The sequence below is a fragment of the Spinacia oleracea genome, chromosome 4, assembly GCF_020520425.1.
Source record: "Spinacia oleracea cultivar Varoflay chromosome 4, BTI_SOV_V1, whole genome shotgun sequence".
Taxonomy (NCBI): domain Eukaryota; kingdom Viridiplantae; phylum Streptophyta; class Magnoliopsida; order Caryophyllales; family Amaranthaceae; genus Spinacia; species Spinacia oleracea.
In genome coordinates, this window is record NC_079490.1 from 15,571,577 (window position 1) to 15,597,246 (window position 25,670).

Sequence of the window (25,670 nt, forward strand, 5' to 3'; positions counted from 1 at the left end):
GATTACGGAGTATTAGAAAAAGTTTATTTTGATCAAGCTTTTTTTTTAAATCCTTTTTATTTTCTAAAACCTAACTAGTTCTCCCAATCAAAAATTTTAAAAATACTTTCTCCTCCAATTAGAAATAATAAATATTTCAAATTAACAAACTACATTTAAATAAATATTTAATTACAACTTTAATTTAAAAGCTCTTTTAAAATACTTTATAAATATAATAACTAGATTTATAACTAAACAAAAATACGGAGTATTACAGCTTATATACTATCTCGATTAACTTTTTGTAATGGTTTGAGTTTGTTTGATACATATTACATTCTCCGTTTTTAATATTTGCAGCATTTAGACTTTTTACACTATTCACATATTCTACTTAATTTGACTATTGTTGTTGATTTATATTTAAGATAAAAATATATTCATGTAGGATCGTGTTACATTCATCGATCTCAAAGTACGTTTTTTTCCAAAAACAATTAATAAAAAACAATAGTAATAGTAATAGTAACATTAACAGTAACAACAACAATAATAATAATGAAAACCCTGATAGAGTGTTACTTTGGTGTCATTGAGAAAAACCTCGTTGCTAGGTACATGTTTAGCCCAAGGGAGGTTGTTGTTCTTAATTAGTTGTATCTACCCCCCGCACGCACAAGATTTTCTGTTTACCATCCCTATTGATGGCTTTGGGCTGAGGATGAACCATTATCAATTCTGCTATGTGTTGTGCTAAAGGATCACGATACCTATGTTCTCTGAAGTTAGTTTATGTTCGAGTTGCAATGCTCCCAAGATGGACCAATGGGGAGATCATTTGGATGTCCACTGCTCTAATGAAGTGGGTGTGAAGTTCAAGCATAATTTGGTGCATGATATTCTTGACGATATTTGCATCAAAGTTGTGATCTTGGTGTGTAAGGAGGCTCCCATAGGTTCCCCTTCGAAGGCTGGGAAGGATCTTAGACATGCAGACCTTTTACTATATAATTGGTTCCAAGGTAAAGATGCGTGTTTGGATGTGACTGACATCTCTTCCTTTGCTGGTATGGATGTGAGTTCTTGGGCTCCTAGCTAGGGTTGTCTTGCACAATGTTGTGGAGAAGAAAAAGAAGGAAATATGCGTCCAAATTAATTTGAGGATAACGGATACAAGTACATCTCATTTGCTATCTCTACGTCCAGGGAACTAGATAAGGCGGTGGCTTTAGACACGATTTAATTCACGTATCAAGTCTCTTTCTATTATTCACTCTAACAAAAGAGTGGTGCATTTATCTTTCATATGCAAATTGAGTTTTTGCACAATCAGAAGGAGGTAATTAAGAGCGAAACTTGTTTTTAGACTCTCATCCAACTTTATGTAAACTGTTCATACGTATTCAATACAACTATATAATAATTATTATTATAGTAAAAACAATAATCATAACAATAATAATCATCTAATCTGAACTTATTTTTTCTAATCTGATATGATATGAATTTTTTTTTTTGGTAAAGGTAAAATATATTATAAACACATGACCAAAACCAATACAAGCACCCCATACGATATCTCAACTGAAGGAACCCTCTAGGAGGGACCCAACAAAAGAGCTTAGGGAGAAGAAACAACAAAAACCTACCAAAAAATCTCTATAAGGAATCAAACCATTCCTTATCAAGCCTACTGAACTTCTTCCCTTGTATTGTTGCATCTATGTTTAACAAGGAACTTAAACTTTACAGTTTTATCTACACTATGAATTGTGTGATCCCAAAAGCCTTTATTTCGAACTTTCCAGATTGAATACACTGTGGCGGCAACAACAGCAATGAGAACTCCCTTCTTCTACTTTGAAGCTTTACATCTTTCTCTAATCCACTTACAGAGAGTTTCAATTTGAATTGTTCTGTAGGGAAGTTGCATCCAACTCATAATACCTGTGAAACATCTGATAGCACACTCACAGAAGCCAAAGATGCGATCCACTGTTTCTGAAGCAGTTCCACAAATAACACACTCATCAGAGGCAATTAAGAACACCCAAGTGTTTCAGCCTTGAACAGGTTTGCAGTCTTTGTATCAACACCAAACCTGTGTTTAGGAATACTACTTCTGGACCACAGTGTACCAGACCAGCTTTGAGGGGTGCCAGTATTGTGCAGCAGCTGATAGACCCTAGAAATGGAATAATTTTGACTCACATTCCAGGTGTCACATTGGAGAGACTGCACCAAGTCATGCTTGACCTTACAAATACATTTGAAACTCCAGCTATCTTGCTTTGGAGCTTCAAAACTCCACCAATTCTCTTGCTTTACATAGACTTCACTCACCCATTTCACCCATAGAGAATTCTGTTTCTTTGCAATGTTCCAGACTAGCTTACCAATGGCTACTTTATTCCATAGCAATATGTTCCTTAGGCCCAAACCACCTGCTTTATTTGTATCACACATCTTATCCCAACTAATATAGCCATTTTTATTGCTATCTGCATCACTTGACCAGAGGAAGGGCCTGCACACTGAGTTTATCTTTTTCAGCACAGCTTTAGGGAGTAGAAAAATCTGCCCCCAGTACACATGAATACTCATTAACACTGAATTGATGAACACCAGTCTCCCTGCATAAGAAATGTGCTTGGTTTTCCAAATTCTAATTCTTGCAGTAATCTTCTCCAACAATTGTTCACAATCAACTATACTGAGCTTTTTAGTGCTAATGGAAACACCAAGGTATCTAAAGGGTAAGGAGCCAATAGAGAAACCAGAAGCTAAAGAAATTCTTTTCACATCTTCCCCGTGCATGCCTACACAATAAATAGCAGTTTTCTCCTTACTAGCCTGTAGGCCTGAGGTTTCAGAGAAGAGATTCAACCCCTGAATTAAGCAAAACACAGATGGAACATTACCTTTGCAAAATAATAAGACATCATCAACAAAGCAGAGGTAGTTTAGGGCCATGTTAGAACATCTAGGATGAAACTTAAACTGCTGTAAGGTCCCAACATATGACAAAGTTCTGGAGAGATACTCCATGCAGATCACAAACAAGAGAGGAGAGAGAGGGTCTCCCTATCTGAGGCCACGTTTAGCAGGGAAGTAATCATGAGTACCTCCATTTAGGAACAGGGTGTATTTTGTAGAGGTTAAACACACTATGATGAGTCTAATGAAGTGTTCAGGGAAGTTCATAGCTTTAAGCATTTCCTCCACAAAACACCAGTCTACTGTGTCATAAGCTTTTTTAATATAAATCTTGATCATACAACTCTTCTGTCCAGCTTTCTGTGTGTAATGCTTACCAAATCTTGGCAAATCAGGACATTGTGTAAAATTCTCATTCCCCTATAAAAGCTCCTTGATTCTTGAAAATGATAGCAGGGAGCACTGACTAGAGTCTTGTACATAACAGCTTTGTGATACATTTGTAGAGGACATGGCAACATGAGATAGGTCTAAAATCCATTACAGTGGCAAGACAGTTTGTTTTAGGGATTAAAGAAATAGAAGTAGCATTAAGACTCCCTAAGAGTTTTCCATTGGAAAAGAAATTATGAGTAGATGGTGTTTTTCTGCTTCCTTTTCTTGAGACATTGGTGAAAAGCTCTGGTGTTATCATCACCTGTGAAATAAACAGGTGTTGATAACACCAGAGCTTTTCACCAATGAATTTATTTTTCTAATCTGAAATAAATAAGTTCCTAAAATAAGGTGAACTAAACAGGGTTTACTTTAATTTATTTTGATTACCATTTTTTAAAAAGGTCCAGAATAACGAACTCCGGACAAAATTACAAACTTTTATATGAGACTGTCTTACACAAAACACAACCTTCTCATATAAGTTAAGCAATAAAACCAATTAGTTAATATAACAACTTAATTAAATAATTAATTAATTAATTAAGCTTAATCAATTTCATGCTTAATTAATTAAACTTAAAACTAATTAATTAAGCATGAAATCGAATAGTTAAATAATGGAATCAATTATTTAAGCAATCAATACGGTCTTTTCAATAAGACTGGATTACACAAAAATTACCGATACAAAATAAGTCCATATAGAGTAAATTCGAATAAGTATCTTAAAACTAAACAAATCATAGAGTGTATTTCGCGGATAGGGACTAATAATCCTCCAATAGGAAATAGATTAGATCCACTTAAGAGGGCTAAGTCAACGTAGAATAAATAAAACTAGGGTTACTTGAAATTACTCAATTAACCACACTCTTAACAAACTTCAACCTCCCCGTACGCCCGCGTATGATCCGTTAAATCCTTCTCTCTCTTCCCTAGATTCTCTCTCTCTTCCCTGGATTCTCTCTCTTCCCGGGAAACCCAGAGAAAAAAGAAAAAAAACCCAGTCGACCTTCGTATGATATAATGCAGGCAATCGTATAATGTTTTCCGATCAAATTAACTACAACACTTTCCCGATAAACTGATCGTAACCGAATCTTTAAAACAAAGAAAATCGAGGAGAATGATTATGGGGTATAGTGACGGTGGTTGTGATCCTGTTTTGTCAAGTTTTGAAGGTCATGAAAGAGACAACAATAGCGGCGGCGGCGGCGGCGGTGGTGGCGGTGGTGGTCATGCAAGCGATTCGGATACTAATTCCGAGTTAAACAATGATAATGTTACTGCTCCTCCTGCTGCTAAAAGACTTAAAACTACTGCAACAATATCTCAGGTATGTACCATGAATTACGATTTTATGGAAATTTATAACGCGTGATTTTTTCTCTTTGAAGTTCTTGATATTCTTTGTAATTTTGATGAATAAAAGAGAACTACTCATGCATGTTTAAATTAATTAAGGAATTTTAGGGTAATTTTGATGTATTGGAGTTATTTATCATGGTTGAGTTGCGACATTTTAACTTTTTAAGTACGTAAAAGGTAATTAGTTTAATTGTTCGAGTTTCGATTGATTATTGTTTTGCAGTTTGTTCACCTGATTTTTGACTGAAATTAATGTATATGAAAGTTTTTAAACTTATTTTCCTTATATTTTATTTTCTCTTCACTTTATTTTTGCCTAAAACTTATTTGTGGATTAAACTTTCTGTCAAAAACTTAAAACAAAAAATTTGGTTGAAACTTATTTAAATTTGTGTGTTAATTTAAATGTCTTTAACAAAACCTAAACAAAAACTTTACAAAACCTAAACAAAAAATTTGGCTGAAACTTATTTGTGTGTTAAACTGTCTGTAACAGAACCTAAACAAAAAAATTTGCCTGAAACTTATTTGTGGGTTAAACTGTCTGTAACAAAACCTAAACAAAAATATTTTGCCTGAAACTTATTTGTGTGTTAAACTAAACAAAAAAATTTGCCTGAAACTTATTTGTGTGTTAAACTGTCTGTAACAGAACCTAAACAAAAAAATTTGCCTGAAACTTATTTGTGTGTTAAACTGAAACTTATTTGTGTGTTAAACTGTCTAACTTATTTGTGTGTTAAACTGTCTGTAACAGAACCTAAACCAAAAAAATTGCCTGGAACTTATTTGTGTGTTAAACTGTCTGTAACAAAACCCAAACAAAAAAGTTTGCCTGAAACTTATCCGCGTGTTAAATTGTCTGCACAATTTTTTTTGATTGAACTTATCCTAATTTTTTTTGTTGAATTTATTTTTTTATTAAATAATTTGAAATCCTAAATCTTTTTCATCGATTTAGACCAAAAAAAATTTGCCTGAAACTTATTTGTGTGTTAAGTTGTCTGTAACAGAACCTAAATAAAAAAAATTGCCTGAAACTTATTTGTGTGTTAAACTGTCTTTAACAGAACCTAAACAAAAAAAATTGGCTGAAACTTATTTGTGTGTTAAACTATCTGTAACAAATCCCAAACAAAAAAATTTGCCTGAAACTTATCCGCGTGTTAAATTGTCTGCACAATTTTTTTTATTTTTTTATTGAACTTATCCTAATTTATTTTTGTTGACTTTATTTTTTTATTAAATAATTTGAAACCCTAAATCTTTTTCATCGATTTAGACCAAAACTTTTCAACCAAATCTTGTTTGTTGATTAATACCCTCTTCTTTTTAATTTTTTATGACAACAATACCCTCTTTGTAACTTTTTATGCAACGGTATTCCATTTGTTCGGGTCAAGCCCACAACCATTTATACCTCATACTTTTTTAGGATCTTCGTAATTTTTACTTTATAAAGTACTACGTACTATGTACTCCGTATTAGTGGTTTTTGGTTGAATCCCCTTACACTTCAATACTTGATTAATTAGTTGATTGAATTTATTAGTACAAAATCTTTTGTAAATTCATGTAATTATATATCGGATCTACTGAGATAACGTGACAATTAGATCGATTATAATAGTACTACGTAGATAATTATGTACCATGCATAATACTACCATATCTCATCGAACAAAATTACTAATCCTTTGTTTTTCTAAATTGATTTTTACGACTTAATTAATTAACTCACAAAAAATGTACGTAATACATTTTATAGTACAAAAACCGTTACTTAAGTTTAATGATTGATAATAATTTGATTTGTTTGATGTAAATGTAAAACCATGTTTTATCCAATTTATAACGTATTGTGGTTAGTGGTTACTATGCCAAGCAACCCAATATGGCAATATGTATTGACCCGTCCAATATCAACCCGCTTCATTTTGACCCTTTCATGACCTGACCCACGTAATGACGAGGTCTACCCTCTCCTTTTATTACGTGTCTTTTGCATGAGACTCTAGTTTAATACTTCCTCTGTTCTTTTTAGAATGAGACAATTATTTAGGCACGTTTGCCAATGCACGATTTCAAACTTTAATAAATTCAATTATGGATATGAAAAATTTATAAAAAGTTAGTATTTAAAAAATACTTGTTGAGATGAATTAATCTAATAAGATCTCACACGACTATATTTTTCTTAAGTATAAATCACAAAAGGAAGTCAAATGAGTTTGTGTGAATAGTATCCAAAAACTCAATTGTGTCATGTAAATAAGAATGGAGGAAGTACAATTTATGATGTACAACCTAGTTCAGTATGTATGAGACAAAATTTTGTTCCATTTATTTATTTTTATTTAATTTATATATTTTTACTTATTTATTTATTTATTTATTATTTTGAGCAGACTGATAAGAATATATTTATATAATTATAATTTTGAATTTTGAATTTTGTTGATAGGCTATAAGTCTCCTTTTCGAGCTCTTACCTCCTCCAAAGATAAAGCTAAAGCTAAGAGGGGCTGAGAGGTTGATAAGTATAATGGGTACCCCTCAACCAGCAAATAACTCCAAAGCTATTAACTTCTCTGCTTTGTCTCTTCAAATTGGTTCTTGGAAGGTACGTCCTAGTATTCGGATTATTATTGCAATTATCTTACGCTCTTTATTGCAAAATCCTGTAGTACGATTTAATCTTTGAGTAGTGTTTTATGACTTGACTTGCTTTGCCTTAGGTATAACTTAATGGTTTTTGGTAATTAACATTGATATTTGATCGATTTTGTATAATTTCTCCATTACTTGAATATTGCACCATGTTGATTTTACACTATCTAACTTATAACTTGACTCTTAATCTATCGAATTATGTAAGTAAATATGGTGAATGCACAATATGAATAGTGTAAAAGTTAAAATGATACGATATCTCACTACAAAAAATTGTACCATTAACGATAGGAAATCCCGTCGCTAAAGGTCAATAATCGTTGATTAATGACGGAATTTTCTGTCGTGAGCCGTTATAAAAGAGGGTCATCGTTAATGAAAAAATCCCGTCGTAAAAGACATTTGCGACGGTTGTTCCCGTCTTCGTTTGGTTGTTAGCCCCGTTTTGCGACGGGATTTTTAACCCGTCGTAATTAGGTTGTCGTTAAAGATACAAATTCTTGTAGTGTCTATAGAAGTATAGTTTCTTGAAATGACAAAATTAAGAATAACCATTGTTGATAATATGTAACTATGTCACTTACTATATGTGATGATACTATACATACAGTTTAACGCAATGCGTGATGGAGATTTGGTGGTCAAGTGTTTCTTCAAGGCTAAAAAGATGGCTTGGGAAGTATGTCTTTTTGACGGGATTGGGCCTAAGAGAAAGGCCAAAATTGAGTTTGATAGCTCCAATATTCAAGATATGGATATTTTTGTCCCTGAAAACAGTCCAGGATATCTTCGTATAAAGGTTCGTACCCAGTTAACTTTTCAAATATATACTCTGTAGTTAGTTAATGCCTCCCTTCTTTTCTGAATACTCGTAATACTTAAGTATGCTCGTAGTTTTTACTTTTTAGAAAGGTTTGTGAAGTAATACATGGAATAAATAAACTAATGTGCATGTAGAATTGATATGAATATTTTGATTGTTTTTAGAAGAGTGGAATAATAAAGAATTGTTGCTAGTAAGTTAGAATAAGAGAAAACCCCACAATAAATAATTAGGGGTGTAATGGAAAAATAAACTAATGTTGTTGCAAGTATTAAAAAATGGTCAGAAAAGGTAAGTGTGAGAAACTTATTTCCCATGTGCAGATGAAGGGAAGTCCCTCGTTCTTCTTTGAAGTTGATCCACAACCTAGGAAGCACACAAAATGGCAAGCAACAACTGAAGATTTTACCGACAACCAAGCTTCTCAAGCCTCGTATGTATAAAATTTATTATTATTATTATTATTATTACCCTGTTCGGCAAAAGTAGCGGGTAGCGGTTCAGTAGCGGGTAACGGTTGGAGTAGCGGGTACCGGTCAATAGTAGCGGGTAACGGTTAGCTGTCAAAGGTAGCGGGTAACTGATATGAGTGTTCGGTAAAAGTAGCGGTTGATATTATAAAATAAAATAAAAGGTGAAATATTATTTAAAACTTTATTATAAATTTGTCAAACGCTACCCGCTACCTTAAACGCTACTAATTTTAACGTTTGATAAAAGCTACTCAACCGCTACCTCTACCGCTAAGAGCAACTCCAATGGTGGGCTACAAGGTGATGTAGCTAAATTAGCCACATCATATTTCTAGCTGCAATTAATTTAAGCTATAAACTTTCACATTGGTGGGCTACAATCTCTTGTAGCTCCTATAATATTTAATTCATATATTTCCCCTTTTATTTTTTGAGCTACCTGCCCAAAATAGCTACAATGTTTTAGTAGCTGCTGATGTCATTATTGCAACAACGGTGGGCTACCTGCTCATATATTCTTTTTATTCGTGAGCAGGTCTATTTTCCAACCATTGGAGTTGCTCTAACCGCTACCTAAATCGCTACCTCGCCAAACACTTACAAATTTTACAAGTAGCGTCTTGACTCGGTCAAAACGCTACCCGCTACCTCAAAAGCTACCGCCGAACACGCTCTTATTATCAAATGTTAACAAAGTCAAACATTCTACAAATTATTAGTGGGCAGCCGAGATACTATTCGTTATTATTATTATTATTATTATTATTATTATTATTATTATTATTATTATTATTTCCCCTAAATATATTAATTTGCTACTTTTTGTTTCCAGTTCTGTGCATGTAGTTAAATGCAAAGCAGGTGTATTGGAGAAGAATTATGTTAAGTTAAAGACTGCTTATCCTGTCAAAAAATTCCGCGAATTGCCCTTGCCAACCCTCAATCAAGGTACATATTTAATTAATACGATTACATGTTTTAATTTGTTAATTAATGCTAGGGGCATTTTCTATCCTTTCCCATCTATAAATTGTTATGTATGGAAAAAATAATAACCAAGGAATAATAACTTGTTAAGAATGATTTTGGTAATATTTTAGTCGAGTTGGTATATCATTATAATCAATAATGAAAAATATATTTATTTAATATGTTGGTCAAATTTACATGTTAGAGGATTAAATGAGTAAGCTTAAGATTTACCAATGATACATTATATTTAAGGAAAAAATATGTCAGTTAAACATTTCATTAATTTTTTGATCAAATAATAATTTTAAACTATCAGTGCATATATCAAACCTAACTCCAGTTTTGCACCTATTAATCTGTAACACGTTACAAGTATGTCCACTTTACAAGTAATATACTTTTTAACATTGTTATAATACTATGCAGACTATCAATTGCTTGTTGGTTCAGTGGTGATTGGGGCTGAACATGGTAGGGAGAACCCGTGTTCGATCCCCCGCAACAACAATTGACCGGGGATTGAAACCTATCCACCCAGAACTCGCCCCGAATCCAGATTAGCCCTAAGGATGAACCGGGTGCTAACACCAAAACAAAACAAAAAAAATACTATGCAGACTTAGTTTTTATATCATATATTCATGCATATATACTACCTCCGTTTGGCTTTGTTTTTATATCATACATTCATTCATATATACTACCTCCTTTTCAATAAGTTATTTACATTTACTATTTGCGCGAAATCCAGTACAATGTTTGACCGTCAATATATCCAATTTTGTATAGCAAAATATAAAAAGTTGATATTTTATTAAAATACATTTCGAGACGAATCTAACAAGATATCTCATGATAATTTTTTATAGATATAATAGTGATAATTTATGGTCATAGTTTTGACTGTTGAACACATTTTTAAAAGCGTAAATAATTTAATAAAACGGAGGTAGTATTTGCTAATATGAATGTACGTACCCCTATATCTATTTTAGAGCTGATCAACGATGGCCCGGCCCGAAAAATACTTGGGGTTTGGGCAGACTTGGCCCGACCCGACCCGAACTTTTTAAAAAATTTGCGGGCTTTGGACAACGTAAAACAACAATTTTAGTTATAAATTAAGCCCGGCCGAAATAGCGGGTTTTGGGCACAAAAAACGGCCTGAAGTTTGGCCCGGCCCGACATAATGGGCAGATTTTTATGCCCTCGACCCGGCCCCGCCTTTCGATCAGGTCTAATCTATTTATTATTACTATTATTTATAATTTTATATGCTTCACTTGTTGAATTTGCTATATTTAATTTTGCAGCTGATACAGAGGAGCATCCACCGAATGATATTGGAATCGAAGACTATCTTGAAAAATATGATGATTCATTGGATGTATTCAATTTTGATGATCCATTTGATGTATTCAATATTGATGATCCATTGGGCCCAATTACACCGGAACTGTACGATAATTTGGGCCAATTGGTAAGTAACGAGTCACCAGCTTCCGGTATATCATTACCTGTAGACGACCTCGATAACACAAACCAAGGCACCGGAGATGTGAATCCGGCGACATTGAGGTCTGAGACTAGTGTTGGGAATCAACACAAAACTGGCTTACTGGAAGATATGATTGCTGGATTTGTTCCTCACTGTCTATAATTATGGAGGGTTTATAGACTAGAGTACGTACTACGTGCTTGATATGTATAGGTTGGTTATACTGCTCGATCTACTTATACATATACTATACAAACTTTTTTTTTTTTTTTTTTTTTTTTTTTTTTTTGTGTGTGTGTGTGTGTTAGCACCCGCTTCACCCTTAGGGGTAATCCGAATTCGTGGCGATTTCTGGGTGGATAGGTTTCAGTCCTATCCCAATTGTTGTTACGGGGGGATCGAACACGAGTTCTCCCTACCAAGTTCAGCCTCTATCACCACTGAACCAACAGGCAATTGATATACTATACAAACTATAGAATAAGAAAGTTATAGAATAGAATAAGACCGTATGTAGGTATGTATATATCATTTTTATTCATGCATTAATGAAATCTCTTTGTTTACAAGAGGTGCGACTTTTATCTCACAATTAGCTAAACTGTTTTGCTAGTATACTAATATGTTACAGTAGTTCATGATGATTTTCTTCGGTGAATATTTCCCCTTTCTTTTCAAGAGGTTTTATGTTTGTGGGTTGGTGTCGACTGTCGAGTCCCGGGGTTTTCTATTGTTGGCGTGTATTTTAAGATGGAAATCGTGTTGTTTCTATGATGAATGTACTTTGATCGATGATCTAGATCGATCTGGGATATGAAGCAATTTCTATTTTTTAGATAACTCTAACGTTTTTGTAACGAGATACTCGACACAACCAAAAGATGTTCTGACATCTAAGTTTTTTAATTTCATGGTCACAAATACGGAGTATTATTTATACCATGATTTTAGAGCCGTTCTTTAGTACGGAGTATTTATTTATTTAGGATCTATTTTACATCGTTTTCTGCTTTTTTACAAAACTAAAAACCAAAAAATGAAAAAAAAATCCATTATTTTGTTGTCCGTTTTCAAAATGAACATGAATACTATATGTTTCATATTTTGTAAGTTCACGGTTTTATCTAAACCATATGATTTGCTAAAACAAAAAATAGAAACTGACATTGATTCCGAATGAATCCTATGAGCATGTACATTGGAGCTCTTGGAGGGCTCTCTAAATAGCTCTCCAAGTAACTCTCCAACAAAAACTATCTCTTGGCTAACATTGGGGCTCTTGAGTGGTTCTTGAATAGCTCTTCATGAAGAGCTACTTCAAGGTAGCTCTTTGCCCACCAAGATTTAATTCTTGTTGGAAAGTGGAGAGTAACTTTGAAAGTGGATAGTAACTTTGGTTAAAAAGATAATTAGTTATGGACCACCAAATGGTTAAAAAGATATTGAAGAGCTCACTTGAGGAACCAACCAATGTTGGCTGTTTTTAGGAATGAATTCGTGAGTATATTTTGTAGAGAGAGAGTGGAGAGAGCACGATTTACGAAAACACATTTGTTTTAAAACTTATTTCCCATCCTGCATCAGAATGAAACTTATTTACCATATTACCGTCTTGCCGTCCACGTAGGATCGGATAGAGTTACTTCGGGTATTTTTTAAAAATTTCTTGACCAAAACCGCTATCTCAAATAGCGGTTATACAAGCTAAATCGCTATCTGAGATAGCGATTATATAATTATTAGTTTAATTTAATCAAACGAATTCTTCGCTATCTCATGTTTTAAATAGCAGTTTTGCTTGTATAACCGCTAACTCATGTAGCAGTTTTGGTCTTAAAAAAAAAAAGACCTCACTCCGATCCTACGTGGACAGTAGTTTGGTAAATATGTTTTATTTGGATGCAAAATGCATGGGTAATAAGTTTTAAAAGAGCCTTATTTTCGTAAATCGTTTGTATGCTCGTTATTTGGAAAAGATAATTTGTTATTATATTTTAGATATGTTCTTATTTAGAAAAAAAAGATTTTTTTTTATATTTTAGTTCTGTTCTTGTTTGGGAAATTTTTATTTGTGCATGTGGTACAAACTCTATTTTAATGAAATTTCTCCGCCCGTCAATTATATAAAAAAAATAAAAAATTTACTCCGTAACCAAACTTACATATGGCTATTTGATGTTGGTGTGCTGCTCTTTTGCGGATGTATTAGAGAATTCTTGAGCTTTTATCATATATTCATATGCATAGTATCCAAAATCTTTGAGCTACTCTCTTGATTGAAACCAGTTCAGAAATTGCCCATTTTGTTAAATGGTTGAAATACAAGGATATTGAGTAGACAGACGGTTGATGTATCAGACTCGACCCTATATTTCGTAGCATGCATTCCCATCCGTGTCGCAACTGATTCGGACTCGACCCTATATTTCGTAGCATGCATTCCCATCCTTGTCGCAACTGATTCAGTAAGCTATGTGTACGGGGCACGGAGAACTGCCTTCGGTCCCCATGATTTTTTTTCGGACTTTGAAAAGCTTTAATTTGGATGTACAAGAGCTTGTTTACAATTGATCACATTTGAGGATGCAACTCTCCTAGTCTCATATTTAGGGAGAAGTAAGCCAATTACATTGCTTAATTGGTAAGGTTAAGAAAAGTAGAAATGCCCATTTTGTTAATGGTTGGTGTAAGTTCCACCAAGATAGAAATAATTAATTTGCAGAAGCTCAAAATAATAAGCATAACTTAGTTGGTAAATCAACTGAAATGTAACATTTTATAGCTTTGCAAATACTTTGCACAGTTTTACACCAAAAAAAGCATGCAACAAGATTCGAGTAACTATTACAAGAATCTCCCCTGTAAAGAGTACTTTTATTTCGTAGATCCTGTAGTAAGAAAATGTGTAAAGCACATTCAATGATAGCATTTCTGCAATTACGCCGTTAACTAGTGACTCCAGACCTCCCGTTGAAGATCCTCCACTAAGATGTGGAGGTCGAATGTCCAGGAATAAGAACATTCTCGGGCATTGACAAAAAGCATTAGCCCGTCAACGTCAATGATGTTTGCTACAAACTATTTCCATGTTTATCAACTGATGCAGACAAAAAACTGAGTATGAATCCATCAAGGTCACCATCTAGGACAGATTCAGGATCTGAGACCTCGTAATTTGTACGAGAATCCTTCACCATCTGGTAGGGCTGCAACAAGTCATGGTAAAAGGATTGTTAAAACATTGCTTAAAACTTTCTTTGCATCTCAGATTTTAAGGGGTTTTTTCCTTTTTTTTTTTTATACAGTACAGTATGGAAAACTGGTTGGAATTTGAATATTCTTACTTGAAGAACATAAGATCTAATCTGGTTGCCCCAACTGATCTCTGTCAGTGATTCTGTATGCTGAGAATTCATTTGAGCTTGGCGAGCTATCTCAAGCTGGTCAACACGAGATTGGAGAACTGCCATCGCTGTAGCCTTGTTTTGATGCTGCGATCTGAAAGAAACAAAATAAAAATCAGTGAGAGATGCAGCACTGAGAAACTTTAGGTGCAGGAAGATGGTTTGAGAAGCATAACCTTAGCTACAGCCTACGGGTAGCTATATTCAGATGTTGGGAGGAATTAATTAATAATAAATGGTCAAGTAAAAAAAAAATCCTATTCCAAGGATCAGTCTGTCTCGTCTAACTACTCCATCCTAATTCCTACCCGACTTTTTTGGCCACATTTCTATTTTATGGATTTGCTAAAATAATATGCTACTTTTTATATCGTGAAATTATGAGCTGTCTCAAAAGATCGTTACTATGTTTTTATTGGATTAGTAGTATCATACAATTATTTTTGTTCTCAACCATAGCACAATTATGAAGATAATTATGCTATCTCTAGCAAACTCCTTAGAAATGATCTATAACCAAATGTGGCATATTAAAGTAGGACGGAGAGAGTACTATCTTTAATTTGTAAATTAAGATTGCAAAACTTAAAAACTGGAAACAACAATCTGGATAGATCATTTAAACTATTTCAACAATATACTAGGGTTGAAAATGAGAGCAAGCTCCTAAATATAGAAAGGATTTTCCACAGAGACCTAGTGCATATATTCATGAAGGATATAAAGTTAGCATGAAATAAAGAAAGATAAAGTAATTCTCCATCTATGCATCTGTGTCTAAGAGACTAAAACCAAGGATCAGATACACACCTTTCATTTTGACAAGTAGCAACAATCCCCGTAGGGATATGAGTTATCCTGACTGCGCTGTCGGTGGTGTTAACTGACTGGCCACCAGCTCCCCCAGCACGATATCGATCAATGCGGAGATCTGATTCTTTAATTTGCACACGAGTGGATACATCTTTGAGGATTGGTATAACGGCTACAGCAGCGAATGATGTATGTCTGCGCTTTGCACTATCAAATGGTGAAATACGAACCAATCTGTGTACCCCAACTTCTGCTTTTGCATATCCATATGCATATTTACCATCCACTTTGATTGTTGCCCGCTGGAATCCACAAAAAGTAAGAAATCAATAAATAAATAAATGAATACATAATCATTCAACGAAAGCTTTCAGAATGTAATCCAAGTATTTATTATTCCTAGATTGAGCAAAAACACAACCATATAAATGAATAGGTGGATAACCTTAATTCTAAATTTGTGTGTTTCTCTTTTCTTTCCCTTATCTATAATCCAGTTCAATTAAGCCAAACTTTGACCAAGGTTGCCTGTCAATTTTTGTCCAACAAATGGTCGAAGCTAAAGGTTTAGAAAATAAAATACACAAGCCGCACAACCTTGATCCCTGCCATTTCACCAGGCATTTCGTCCACAAGAGTAACTCGATATCCACGTCGTTGAGCCCAGGATTTGTACATTTCCATGACCATGGAAGCCCAGTCATTGCTCTCTGTGCCACCAGCTCCAGCTTGAACCTACATCAATTTATTGATATTAAACTTGCTATTCTCCTTTTCAGAGAAAAGTTACAAAATGTGAAATATAATCCCATCATACAGCACTTTGAAAAAAGAACTAGGGAGAGGAGAATGAAATTTAGAACAAACAGATACTTTTATTTGATTCCTTTTCAAACTTCTGTGAGTTGTGACTAATGCAATATCATCTAGGCTACAATCAAACTGATGTTATTTCTCCAAGATATTTGAGATAAATTCCAGATGATTAACCAAAATTCCATCTCTGCCACACCACAAAGTGAAGCATACGCTAATTGTGACGGTTGTTCTTGCACGATGATCTAACTCTGGGCCTCTTTTTAACAATGCTTTAGGTTTTAGTCTAAATCTGGATTCAATCTGCTAGTTTTATCTCCATAGGATTATCATCAAGTTGATAATTGTAAAAAAAAGGAAGGGGATTGCATTCAAGTCAACTTGCAAGTTGCAACACTACAGATTATAGAAGATTACGAATCCTTGTTTCTAAAACAGGAATCAATAGTGAAATTAGTACATCCTCTTATTCAAAGTCATTGTATTACTTCCTTTTCTGGAATATTTGAAGATCAAAATCCCTATATGTTTAGTTGTTTACCACCTATGGCTCAGCGTAAGTAGTAGGTGGTAAACAACTAAACATAAGTTAAGACAAGAAAATTAAGAAAAATATTTAAGAAGCTTAAAATGCACTTTAGCTCCTGGCAACAACTACTGTTTAACCTGAAGTCCTGAACTGCTATGTTTTGGTAACCAGATAATCAGGAAATTTGTTTCAGTTTGCATGGCAAAAAAAATTGTTTTACGATGGATATAATAAATTAACGAGCTGATCCGTGCCCATAGAGACCCCAAATACACTAACCAGGTCACAAATTCCATTAAGCAATTCTAATCAGAACAATGGGGAGTGCCGAACTGGTACGCATCATTTCAAAGAAAATAGCCCTGAAGTGTTCAAATTTGACAAGCCCTGTTTTTCTGAAACAAGTACTAGTCCATGGGAACCAAATCCATTTACGAATATAGCCATATAAGATGCTGCTTTTCTCCCCAGAGGTGGAAACTACTAGGGGTATTTCGTTGTTGTTAGAAGGGGCATTGACAGTATTCAAAACGAGATATAATCAGGTTTGAGTAACCAATCTAACTTTTCCCTCCCACACTAACGAAAAGTTCTAATCTTGTTAAAAATCATTAACAGAACACAGATAGACTCTCTAGTATACTGTCCATATTCTGCATAGCTATCACAAAATTGTATAGTTAAATTAGACATGCAGATGTGATTACATATAAAAAGCCAATACATTTTACCCTCGTGAGACAGATATATTAGGAATGAAATTACACTATCTGGGAACTGGAAAACAACTAAAACAATCTCTTTTGGACAATGCCCAATTGCCCACAAGGAAAAGTCTTCATTAGGAGCCCATGTATAAGATACTGACCTCAATGTAACAAGAAGCAGAATCATGCTCTCCAGCTAACATAGCTTCAAGTTCTCTCTCCTTTGAATCTCTTCTCATTCTAAGTAAAGCATTCATTGTTTCCTACAGAAAAAAATGCAGTAAATAAATGAGATTACTAATTTATAATCCAAACAACCCAATTTAGATAAAGCGTGTAAATAAGAAAGATCATAGAGAACTAACAAGAAACTCACTTAATTGAAGCGACAAGGCATTATACAAATATCTGCATGGTAGGAGAGTTGAAAGTTCTTGGAAAATTTATTGTGCAGCACGGCACTTGTCTAAATTCTAAAATGAAATAAAACTACCTTCTTTGCACGAGAGAGAGAGAACTGCAACGACGTCTCAAGTTCATACCTAAATGAAGAAGTGTACTCAGTTAACCGAGTGGGGATCCTCTCCATTTCCTAAAACTCTAAAAGAAATGGATGGTAATGCATGAAGGGTGGGAATGGGGGGGGGGGGGGGGGGGGGGGGGTAATAGGAGATGGATGAAAGGAAATGGAGATCCTAATACCAGTTAACCTCATATCAAAGGGAAACTAGCATTCTGCTTTGTGTCAGGAACCTTTTCAGTCCCTAAGACGAACCAGTTGATCAATAATGGTAGTGAACATGTTTCTGTTAGTAATGGATGATTGAGATTCATTTACTCCCTCCCCTATTTTTTTATAAAAAAATATCAAAACATGAAACATCCCATCAACCTCTTTCTTCCTCCTCTAGTTGCTCGTGTCCCCTCACCTTCTCAAAAGTCAAAACAGTAACTAAAATTTCATCCATCACCACAATAAACACCCACATAAATTTCATCCACCACCATATGGAAGTTCATCCAGCATCTATATCTCTTTTTTTGACCTGTTCAGTGTTCACTGAAGGCTACGGCAAATTTCCGACCGCTTTGCAGTGGAAATCAAAAGAAAACCCAGCAGAAAGTAGATAATGGGTGAAAGACAGGGATGCAATTAACCCTATTGAGGAAGTGGTGAAGATAACAATGGTAGATACCCAGATTTTTATACAAAACTAGAAAGAAAAAGCAATAATATAGTGTGCTGGAGGGTTGTTGTCACTTGTCAGTCATGGAAAATTTGGTAACCCCTTTGTTCTAGGGCAAACAAAAATGTCAAACTTTTTCTCCCCTAATTATTTGACCCTAATTACCCGGGATCCAGGCGACCCCTAAATGTGTAACATTTACAAAAGAGGTACTGGAATCCATTTTATTTGGAACTGAAGAGAATCCTACTGATTTAGGCAATTAGGAACTCTTTAGTGTTAGAGGACTTCAACCACCAACGAAACTGAACAGGTTATCTGGGCACATTACATGCAAATCCAACTAAAAACTACACAGTTTTTGTGATGAAGAATAAAAATTAACACAAACTCCATCTAAGCCTAAAAGAGCCATTCATATATCACATTATCACCATGAATTAACTAAGCCAATTAAGAGCATGGCATTGCTCTTTCCAAAGAAACGGCTATCCCTGAGCACATATTAGACAGATAATCAAGCAGGAGTTTTGAAGGGAAGAAAATGAAAGTACTCATTCCTACAGTGAATGTAATAGGGACAGACAAAGAACAGCTAGGGTAAATAGTGGCGTAAACAATCCTTCGTTCCTGTTATGCAAAGAAAGAAACTCGTTTTCCACAATCTACAGGCTAATTTATTATACAAGGGAATTAATGTTCTTCAGAAGGCTTATCAGAAGCGAAATACTGCTAACTAATCCATAAAGAACGCAAAAAAACACCTGCTACCATCTTCAGTATCCAAAATTAACCATGCCTAAATATTTAGGTTCATGCTGCACAGAAAATAAAAATAAACTGCCTTTTAAAGGAAATAGCAAGATATCCTCTTAAGGTAAGTGTCCACAACTTTACAGGCCACCACGAACTAACCACTTCCACCCTGCCTCCCAAAAATAAGGGATATAGGCCAGCTCACTTCTTCAAATATGAACCAAGTCTATGATCTACCTGATAAATTCTAGTAGTCTTTTTACTCAACTCATTGTCTCGATTAAACCTACTCAAGGATAATATGTCTTTGGCATCCAATGGTACTCCGAACTTTCCACTTGACATATATGCATATACGTACTTTCTGCAGGGATTTCAGGCATATTCTCCGACATGTCCAACCAAAAAAATCTAATTGTTTCAAACACTCAAGTAACACCAACTTCAAATTTACTCAATTTAACACCAGATTCAAGTAAAAAAGGTATCAAAGTCACAGGGATGCAGCTCTTGAATGTATGATTATGCAGTGGCTGTGACAACTGTTTCAGGTTTCAACAGATTGTATAACACTCTAAAGAAGGAGATCATCCATGACTAAAATTGTGACTCTTCCAAAATATCATTCAAATAACACCTTCAATAACAAATTTCCCAATTTCTTTTTGCTTTGTAAAAGTAATAGGAAGCTCCACACTCCACATTCCATCATAGTATTGATACATACGCGTTCGTCCTAATAGATTGGGTAACAAAAGTGAATCACAACGCCACTTTTAGCATGCCATATATTGCTAGATCTCCATCAGTATGGTTTTGGCAACTTATATGTCCTCAGATGTCAACTTAACTCCCAGGAAAAAATTGACAGAAAATAGCAGGTAACTTGCGTAGGTTTTGTATCCATATATTCTTTTAAGTATGCAAATTAATCGTCACAATAAACCTTAAAGGTACAAAAGTCATTATAGAAATTTGTCACCAGATACAGTAATAAATTTCATATTGAAGGCATACACCATTTTGGGCATTTCCATCATGAATAAAACATGACGCAAATATTTTCAGTTTCTCATTTGTTCGCAATTGTGCATAGAGAGACACAACATTTTCGTTCACCGTCCATTCATATCATGAATAAATATAATGTATAAATTCAAACTCAAAGCCCGTGGTGGTTTAGAATGCCACTGAATCAGAAAAAACCTATCAGTGACCCAACAATAAATGTATTCTGCACAAAATCACTGAGCAAGAGCACAATTGAAGCATATTCTATACATTCTCAATACAGCCGCTTTGAAAATAGTAGTGATCAGCATGTCAAATATTTTACAAGGTCATTACTTATACGGATTATACGAAGTATTTGGTACCACCGTACCATCAACTATCACCTTCCACGAGGACATAACACAAAATGCAACTTTTAAGATCACCTGGCAAAAACTAAGCACACTTGAAAACTTTGACTGCTCAATAAACTAAAGTGAACTTCATATAGATGCAGAAAAAGATATGAGAACATGCCTAGAAGAAGTGAGGCGCACCGATTCCAACTCTGAATCATTCTCTTCTCGAGCGAGCTTCAGCATATCAATATGCTCAATCAACTCCTGCTCAAAATCCATTACCTCCTTGACTTTACCCATGAGGGAACCATGCTCACGACTTATCTTTCCAGCATGAACAGGATCATCCCACAGATTAGGTTTATTCAGCTCAACTGATAACAAGTCCAAGCGCACCAGCAATTTTTTCCACTACCACCATCAATAGAAGATATGACATTCAATAACACACCTTAAAATGAACTTAAAAACATTTAAATTGCAAGAATTAACACAAGTAATTACAGCAAAGGGTCTTGCACTTGCATGCTGTTTCAAATAAAAAATCCTTAAAGACATGTAAATTTTCCTAACCCAATTATACCTCCAGCACCAAATAATTGAATTTCACCATCATTTCTCCTCACTTATCTTCCAACTGAAATTGTGGGTACCCTAGCTTAGAACTCCATCTACAAGATTGCCCTCTATGGCTCACTATACACCCCCAAAAAAAGTCCATACAAAATCCAACCTGTTACCTCCCATTTTGATCAAAACTTGTTACAAAATCACAACTAGAATAACCTCACCTCAAAAAATCCCCTAGAAAATTGTAAAAGTGACTCAAATGTCCAAGAAATTGAGCAAATATAACTTACCTGCAAACGCTTTTTAATAAGATGAATAGACTGCGCAACAGCAGAAGCATGGCTCTTCCAATCACCCTCATCCTCATCAAGTATTGGCCATGGACTAGCAACAATCCCTTCCACGGTTAACCCATCAGAAGTTGCAGGCGCAGTAGCTTGGGTAGCAAAAAATCGAACCCCACTTGAAAATACCAATCCCTGATCATACCCACTTGATAATTTCGCATTTTTTATTAAATTCGTTGAATACCCAGAAAAATTTAGCAGTGGAATTGCATTTCCGAACAAAAATGTCGACTCTTGGAAATTCGATTCCCTTGTTTTGTGGTAATATGGCGGGAAGTTTTGGGTGTTTTGGGGGTTTGATTTGGAAGAGAAGAGGAAAGCACAGATTTTAGGGGTTTGACGGAGGATTTGAGATCGTAAATTTGATCTTCGAGCAAGGAAATGTACCATTTTGTGTGCTTTATTGAAGAGCAGTAGATGAAGAAGAAAAATGGGGTTTATGAAGAAGGTTGATTGAAGGGGTTTATGGACAATGCATATGTTAGAAATGTGGAATACATTGGGGCCGCGACGTCGTATTACCCTTTTGCTCAAGTAAATATAAGAATTGATGGCTGAGCTCGGCCCAGTCAATCTCCATGATTGGCGAGTAAAACATATCAAGGGTATTTTCGTAAATAAATTGTCTAAATAAACAATCTACGTATTTAGATATACAATCTCTTTATATATTAAAATTATTATTTTTTATTTTAATTTTTTTTAAATATCAAATATAATGTACATTGCAATTTTTAGATTGTATATTTTTCATTATAATTACGAGAATGCCACTTGATATGCTAATCAAGGGGATTATTTTGAAATTTCTCTTGATGGCTAGTAATTTAGGTATGTGAAAAAAAAAAAAACCAAAGCCGAAAGCCAAAAAGCTCAAAACGGAAATGCAGGTAATCGAACCGATTTTTCAAGTTTATGATCGTTTTGGGAAATATAAAAAACCCGAACCGAAATTGTGGGTAACCAAATTGAATTGCGGATAACTGAACCGGCCAAATCGAATATCACTTATATAGAGTTGAAATTTGAAATGTGTGAATCTCAACATCAATTGTATGTATAAATATAACGGTTTTTTCATGAAATGCCCCTGAGGTTTGAAAAAACGCACCAAATACCCTCGCGTGTTTCGATTCACATAATATACCCCTATTTTTTTTCCAAGTTTGCACAAAATACCCCTTAACTGACCTTCCATTAGTCCTCCGTTAAGTCGTGTTTATAATTCATAGTATACCACTTTTTATAAACTTAATGCATAATATACACCTATTTTGAAATTAAGTTGCACTAGATACCCAAATTGCAGGAATTTGAATTTAACGGCTAGATTTTAAACCTAGGAAGCAAATATAGTCGTTATGTTCTTGCTGCCTATAAATGCTACTAGTGTTCACCTCACTTGCATACTTTCCCCTCTCCAAATTAGCCATGAGCTCTCATTCAAAAACCGAATCTTCTTCCATCCCAAATTTAGCATACATTAGAGTTCCTAATAAAAATTGCTATTGCGGGAGAAGATTTGCCATTAGGAGCTCGGAAACGGCAAAATATCCGCAAAAGCTTTACTACAAGTGTGATCCTTGTGATACTTTCAAGTGGTGCAAAGGTTTTCTTGAGCACACAAGTGATGAAGTTCAGAGCAAGGGAAACAGAGATGATGAAAACAGGGGAATGCAAGAACAAGGCTGGGGAATGCAAGAACAAAGCAGGGGAATGCATGAAGAGTTGAAGCTATTGAAGAAGAAGATCAAACAACAGAAACAGCAGATCAATTTTGCATTAAAAGTTGGTGTATTAATGTTTGCATTTCTGATTTGGATAGCAATTAAGTAAAGTTGTAACAAATTTCATGAAATAAAGAGACTTTGTTCCATAAATACTTGTTCAAGCAAATAAGCTTTACATAAACTGATCTTTAAGTGGACAAACACCACTGAACTGCACAAAAACAGGTGTTCTAAGCATTTCACTGTTTCCAAAAAATGATCTCTGCACAACTGTTTCCAAAAACTGATTCTAACTAAACTGATTCTGACTAAACTGATTTGACTAAGTTAGTTTAGCTTTGTGCACTACAATTCACAAAATAATGCTCTGAGGTGACTATGCAGCTGTCTTTGACCTCTTCCTTGTGTTTGGTCCCCCATTTGATGTACTTGCTCCTGCTGCACCACTCTTTGAAGTGCTTGGTCCAGTGGCACTTGTTCCTCCACCCTTGCATGTTCTTGAGTTGTGACCAGATTCTCTACACTTTCCACATTTCACATTTGTATTCCTCTTCCCTTTCTTTGGTTCATTTGCCCCTCTCTTTCTCTACTTAGCAGGTCTTCCAGATGGTCTTTTGATGGTTGGAGGCTGAATGGAAGGAAGGCCAAAGTCAGGCCACTGAGATGGATCTGCCATGGGATGAATGTGTTCTGCATAGGTTAGCTTGTATGCAGCAGCCTTGAACCATGGGGATATGAAATCATGGGGGTTCATCCTTTGGTCATATATGACCCTCAGTGCATGCTTGCAGGGGATTCCACAGATCTTCCACTTCCCACAGGCACAACTTCTTGTTGCAAGCCTAATTGGGAAGTTGACATGTCCATCCCTAATCTCAAATTCACCCCCTCCACATGTTGTGGCATAACATAACCTGGACTCAGCTGTCCTCTCCTCTAACTCTTTCAATGCATATGCAGTGAGCTGACCATCCTCCATGTCAACTGCCTTGTCAAATGTAGCCCCCACCCTCTGCATACACCAACTTCTGATTGCTATACACCAGCATATATAACATTAAACAACAAATAACACAAAACAGGGGTATATTATGCATGACTGTGATCACAAAACAGAGGAGTTATACCTTCCAATAATGAGAAGACAGGCATGTCTCTGAAGGGCTTTATGCATGCATTGAATGACTCCACAAAGTTTGTTGTGTTGTGATCACAACAAACAGTAGAGTCAAACTTATGTCTAGACCACTGCTCAATGCAGCTGTTCAAGTATGCAGTGGCATTTACATTGTACTCATTGATCTTCACCATGGCCTTACCAAACACATACTCATTGTATGCATTAGCAGCTATCCAAAAGAGCTTGTGGAATGCAGATCCACTGAAGCCATTGTTCTTACAATTCATGTATAGGTGTTGGCAACAAACTCTCCTAGTTGCTCTAGGAAAAGTTTCTCTAACTGCCAACTCAACACCCTACACATAACACAAACAACAAAAACAGGTTCACTAATATAGAAACATAAACATAAGAAAATAGTAAAGATCAGAAAAGAATAAATATCAGATCAGTACACATACCTTCATCTCTGTTGCAACCCTCCTGCTCAAACATTTGCATCAAGCATCTCATGAAGTAGGTCCAACTGTCACAACTCTCAGTGTCTACTATCCCATAGGCAAGAACAAAAAATTTATTGTTCCCATCTATGCCAACTGCTGACAGTAGAATGCCCTTGTAGAAACCACTTAAATGAGCCCCATCTATTCCAATTATGGGCCTACAACCCCTTAGAAACCCCCTGACCTGTGCAGCAAATGAGAAGAAGCAAGCTCTGAATTTTGGGTTCACATCCCTACTACTGGCCCCCCATGTTATAAGAGCATGACTCCTTGGGTTTGTTTTCTTAATCATCTCAGCATACCTAGGCAACAGCTCATATGCTTCAGCCCAACCACCATGCAGCTTTTCCTTGGCCATACTCCTGACCTTGTACAGTAGCCTCTTTTTCACCCTCAATTGAAACTTCTCTTGTGCATACCTCCTCAATGTCTCCACTGGGATCTCTGGATTGGCCTCTATTTCCCCCAACATGTGCTTACACAACCACTCAGAGGTCACCACTTGTAATACCTCGTATTTTTATAATATTTATAAATTATTTTATTATATTTATAAAGAATTTTACGATTTATTATCATTTAAATAATATTTAAATGCATTTTATTTAATGTATTTTAATTAATTAGAATATTTATTATTTTAATTAATTACGAAACGAATTTAATTCTTGA

The 25,670-nt window shown here is 35.1% G+C and overlaps 3 protein-coding genes across 4 annotated transcripts; 1 reads left to right on the forward strand and 2 right to left on the reverse strand.

Moving 5' to 3' along the window:
- Positions 1-4,240: 4,240 nt before the first annotated feature.
- Positions 4,241-11,727, forward strand: LOC130460094 (uncharacterized). Of its 2 annotated transcripts, none has more exons than XM_056827752.1 (6): positions 4,241-4,693; positions 7,190-7,348; positions 8,009-8,197; positions 8,545-8,654; positions 9,527-9,642; positions 10,980-11,727. In XM_056827752.1, exons 1-6 carry the CDS (start codon positions 4,484-4,486, stop codon positions 11,324-11,326), a joined length of 1,131 nt encoding a protein of 376 aa, XP_056683730.1. In that variant the 5' UTR covers positions 4,241-4,483; the 3' UTR covers positions 11,327-11,727. The 2 variants fall into 2 exon arrangements, with proteins under 2 accessions (XP_056683730.1, XP_056683731.1); XM_056827753.1 differs by lacking the exon at positions 10,980-11,727 and adding an exon at positions 10,093-10,964.
- Positions 11,728-13,921: 2,194 nt separating this feature from the next.
- On the reverse strand, positions 13,922-22,122 carry LOC110775912 (peptide chain release factor PrfB2, chloroplastic). The gene is made up of 7 exons (XM_021980510.2): positions 21,589-22,122; positions 20,927-21,139; positions 17,595-17,696; positions 15,979-16,116; positions 15,379-15,683; positions 14,509-14,662; positions 13,922-14,370 (listed from the first exon to the last, which is right to left on the reverse strand). The coding sequence occupies exons 1-7, from the start codon at positions 22,033-22,035 to the stop codon at positions 14,236-14,238; spliced, it is 1,494 nt and encodes a 497-aa protein (XP_021836202.1). The 5' UTR covers positions 22,036-22,122; the 3' UTR covers positions 13,922-14,235.
- A 1,839-nt stretch (positions 22,123-23,961) lies between these two features.
- On the reverse strand, positions 23,962-25,470 carry LOC110775915 (uncharacterized). Its single transcript, XM_021980513.2, has 3 exons — positions 24,957-25,470; positions 24,503-24,835; positions 23,962-24,410 (listed from the first exon to the last, which is right to left on the reverse strand). Exons 1-3 carry the CDS (start codon positions 25,468-25,470, stop codon positions 23,962-23,964), a joined length of 1,296 nt encoding a protein of 431 aa, XP_021836205.2.
- Between the last annotated feature and the right edge of the window lie 200 nt (positions 25,471-25,670).

What these genes read in the sequence shown, in the direction of transcription:
- LOC110775915 (XM_021980513.2), bottom strand. Translation starts at nt 25,470, where the DNA reads ATGTTGGGGGAAATAGAGGCCAATCCAGAGATCCCAGTGGAGACATTG. An exon ending in GGGTTGCAACAGAGATGAAG is followed by an intron (nt 24,836 to 24,956) that starts GTATGTGTACTG and finishes TTGAGTTGGCAG; the next exon opens with TTAGAGAAACTTTTCCTAGA. An exon ending in TGTCTTCTCATTATTGGAAG is followed by an intron (nt 24,411 to 24,502) that starts GTATAACTCCTC and finishes GCTGGTGTATAG; the next exon opens with CAATCAGAAGTTGGTGTATG.
- LOC130460094 (XM_056827752.1), top strand. Translation starts at nt 4,484, where the DNA reads ATGATTATGGGGTATAGTGACGGTGGTTGTGATCCTGTTTTGTCAAGT. An exon ending in TTCAAATTGGTTCTTGGAAG is followed by an intron (nt 7,349 to 8,008) that starts GTACGTCCTAGT and finishes CTATACATACAG; the next exon opens with TTTAACGCAATGCGTGATGG. An exon ending in CAGGATATCTTCGTATAAAG is followed by an intron (nt 8,198 to 8,544) that starts GTTCGTACCCAG and finishes TCCCATGTGCAG; the next exon opens with ATGAAGGGAAGTCCCTCGTT.
- LOC110775912 (XM_021980510.2), bottom strand. Translation starts at nt 22,035, where the DNA reads ATGGTACATTTCCTTGCTCGAAGATCAAATTTACGATCTCAAATCCTC. An exon ending in TTATTAAAAAGCGTTTGCAG is followed by an intron (nt 21,140 to 21,588) that starts GTAAGTTATATT and finishes TGATGGTGGTAG; the next exon opens with TGGAAAAAATTGCTGGTGCG. An exon ending in GTGAAATGGCAGGGATCAAG is followed by an intron (nt 15,684 to 15,978) that starts GTTGTGCGGCTT and finishes TGTGGATTCCAG; the next exon opens with CGGGCAACAATCAAAGTGGA.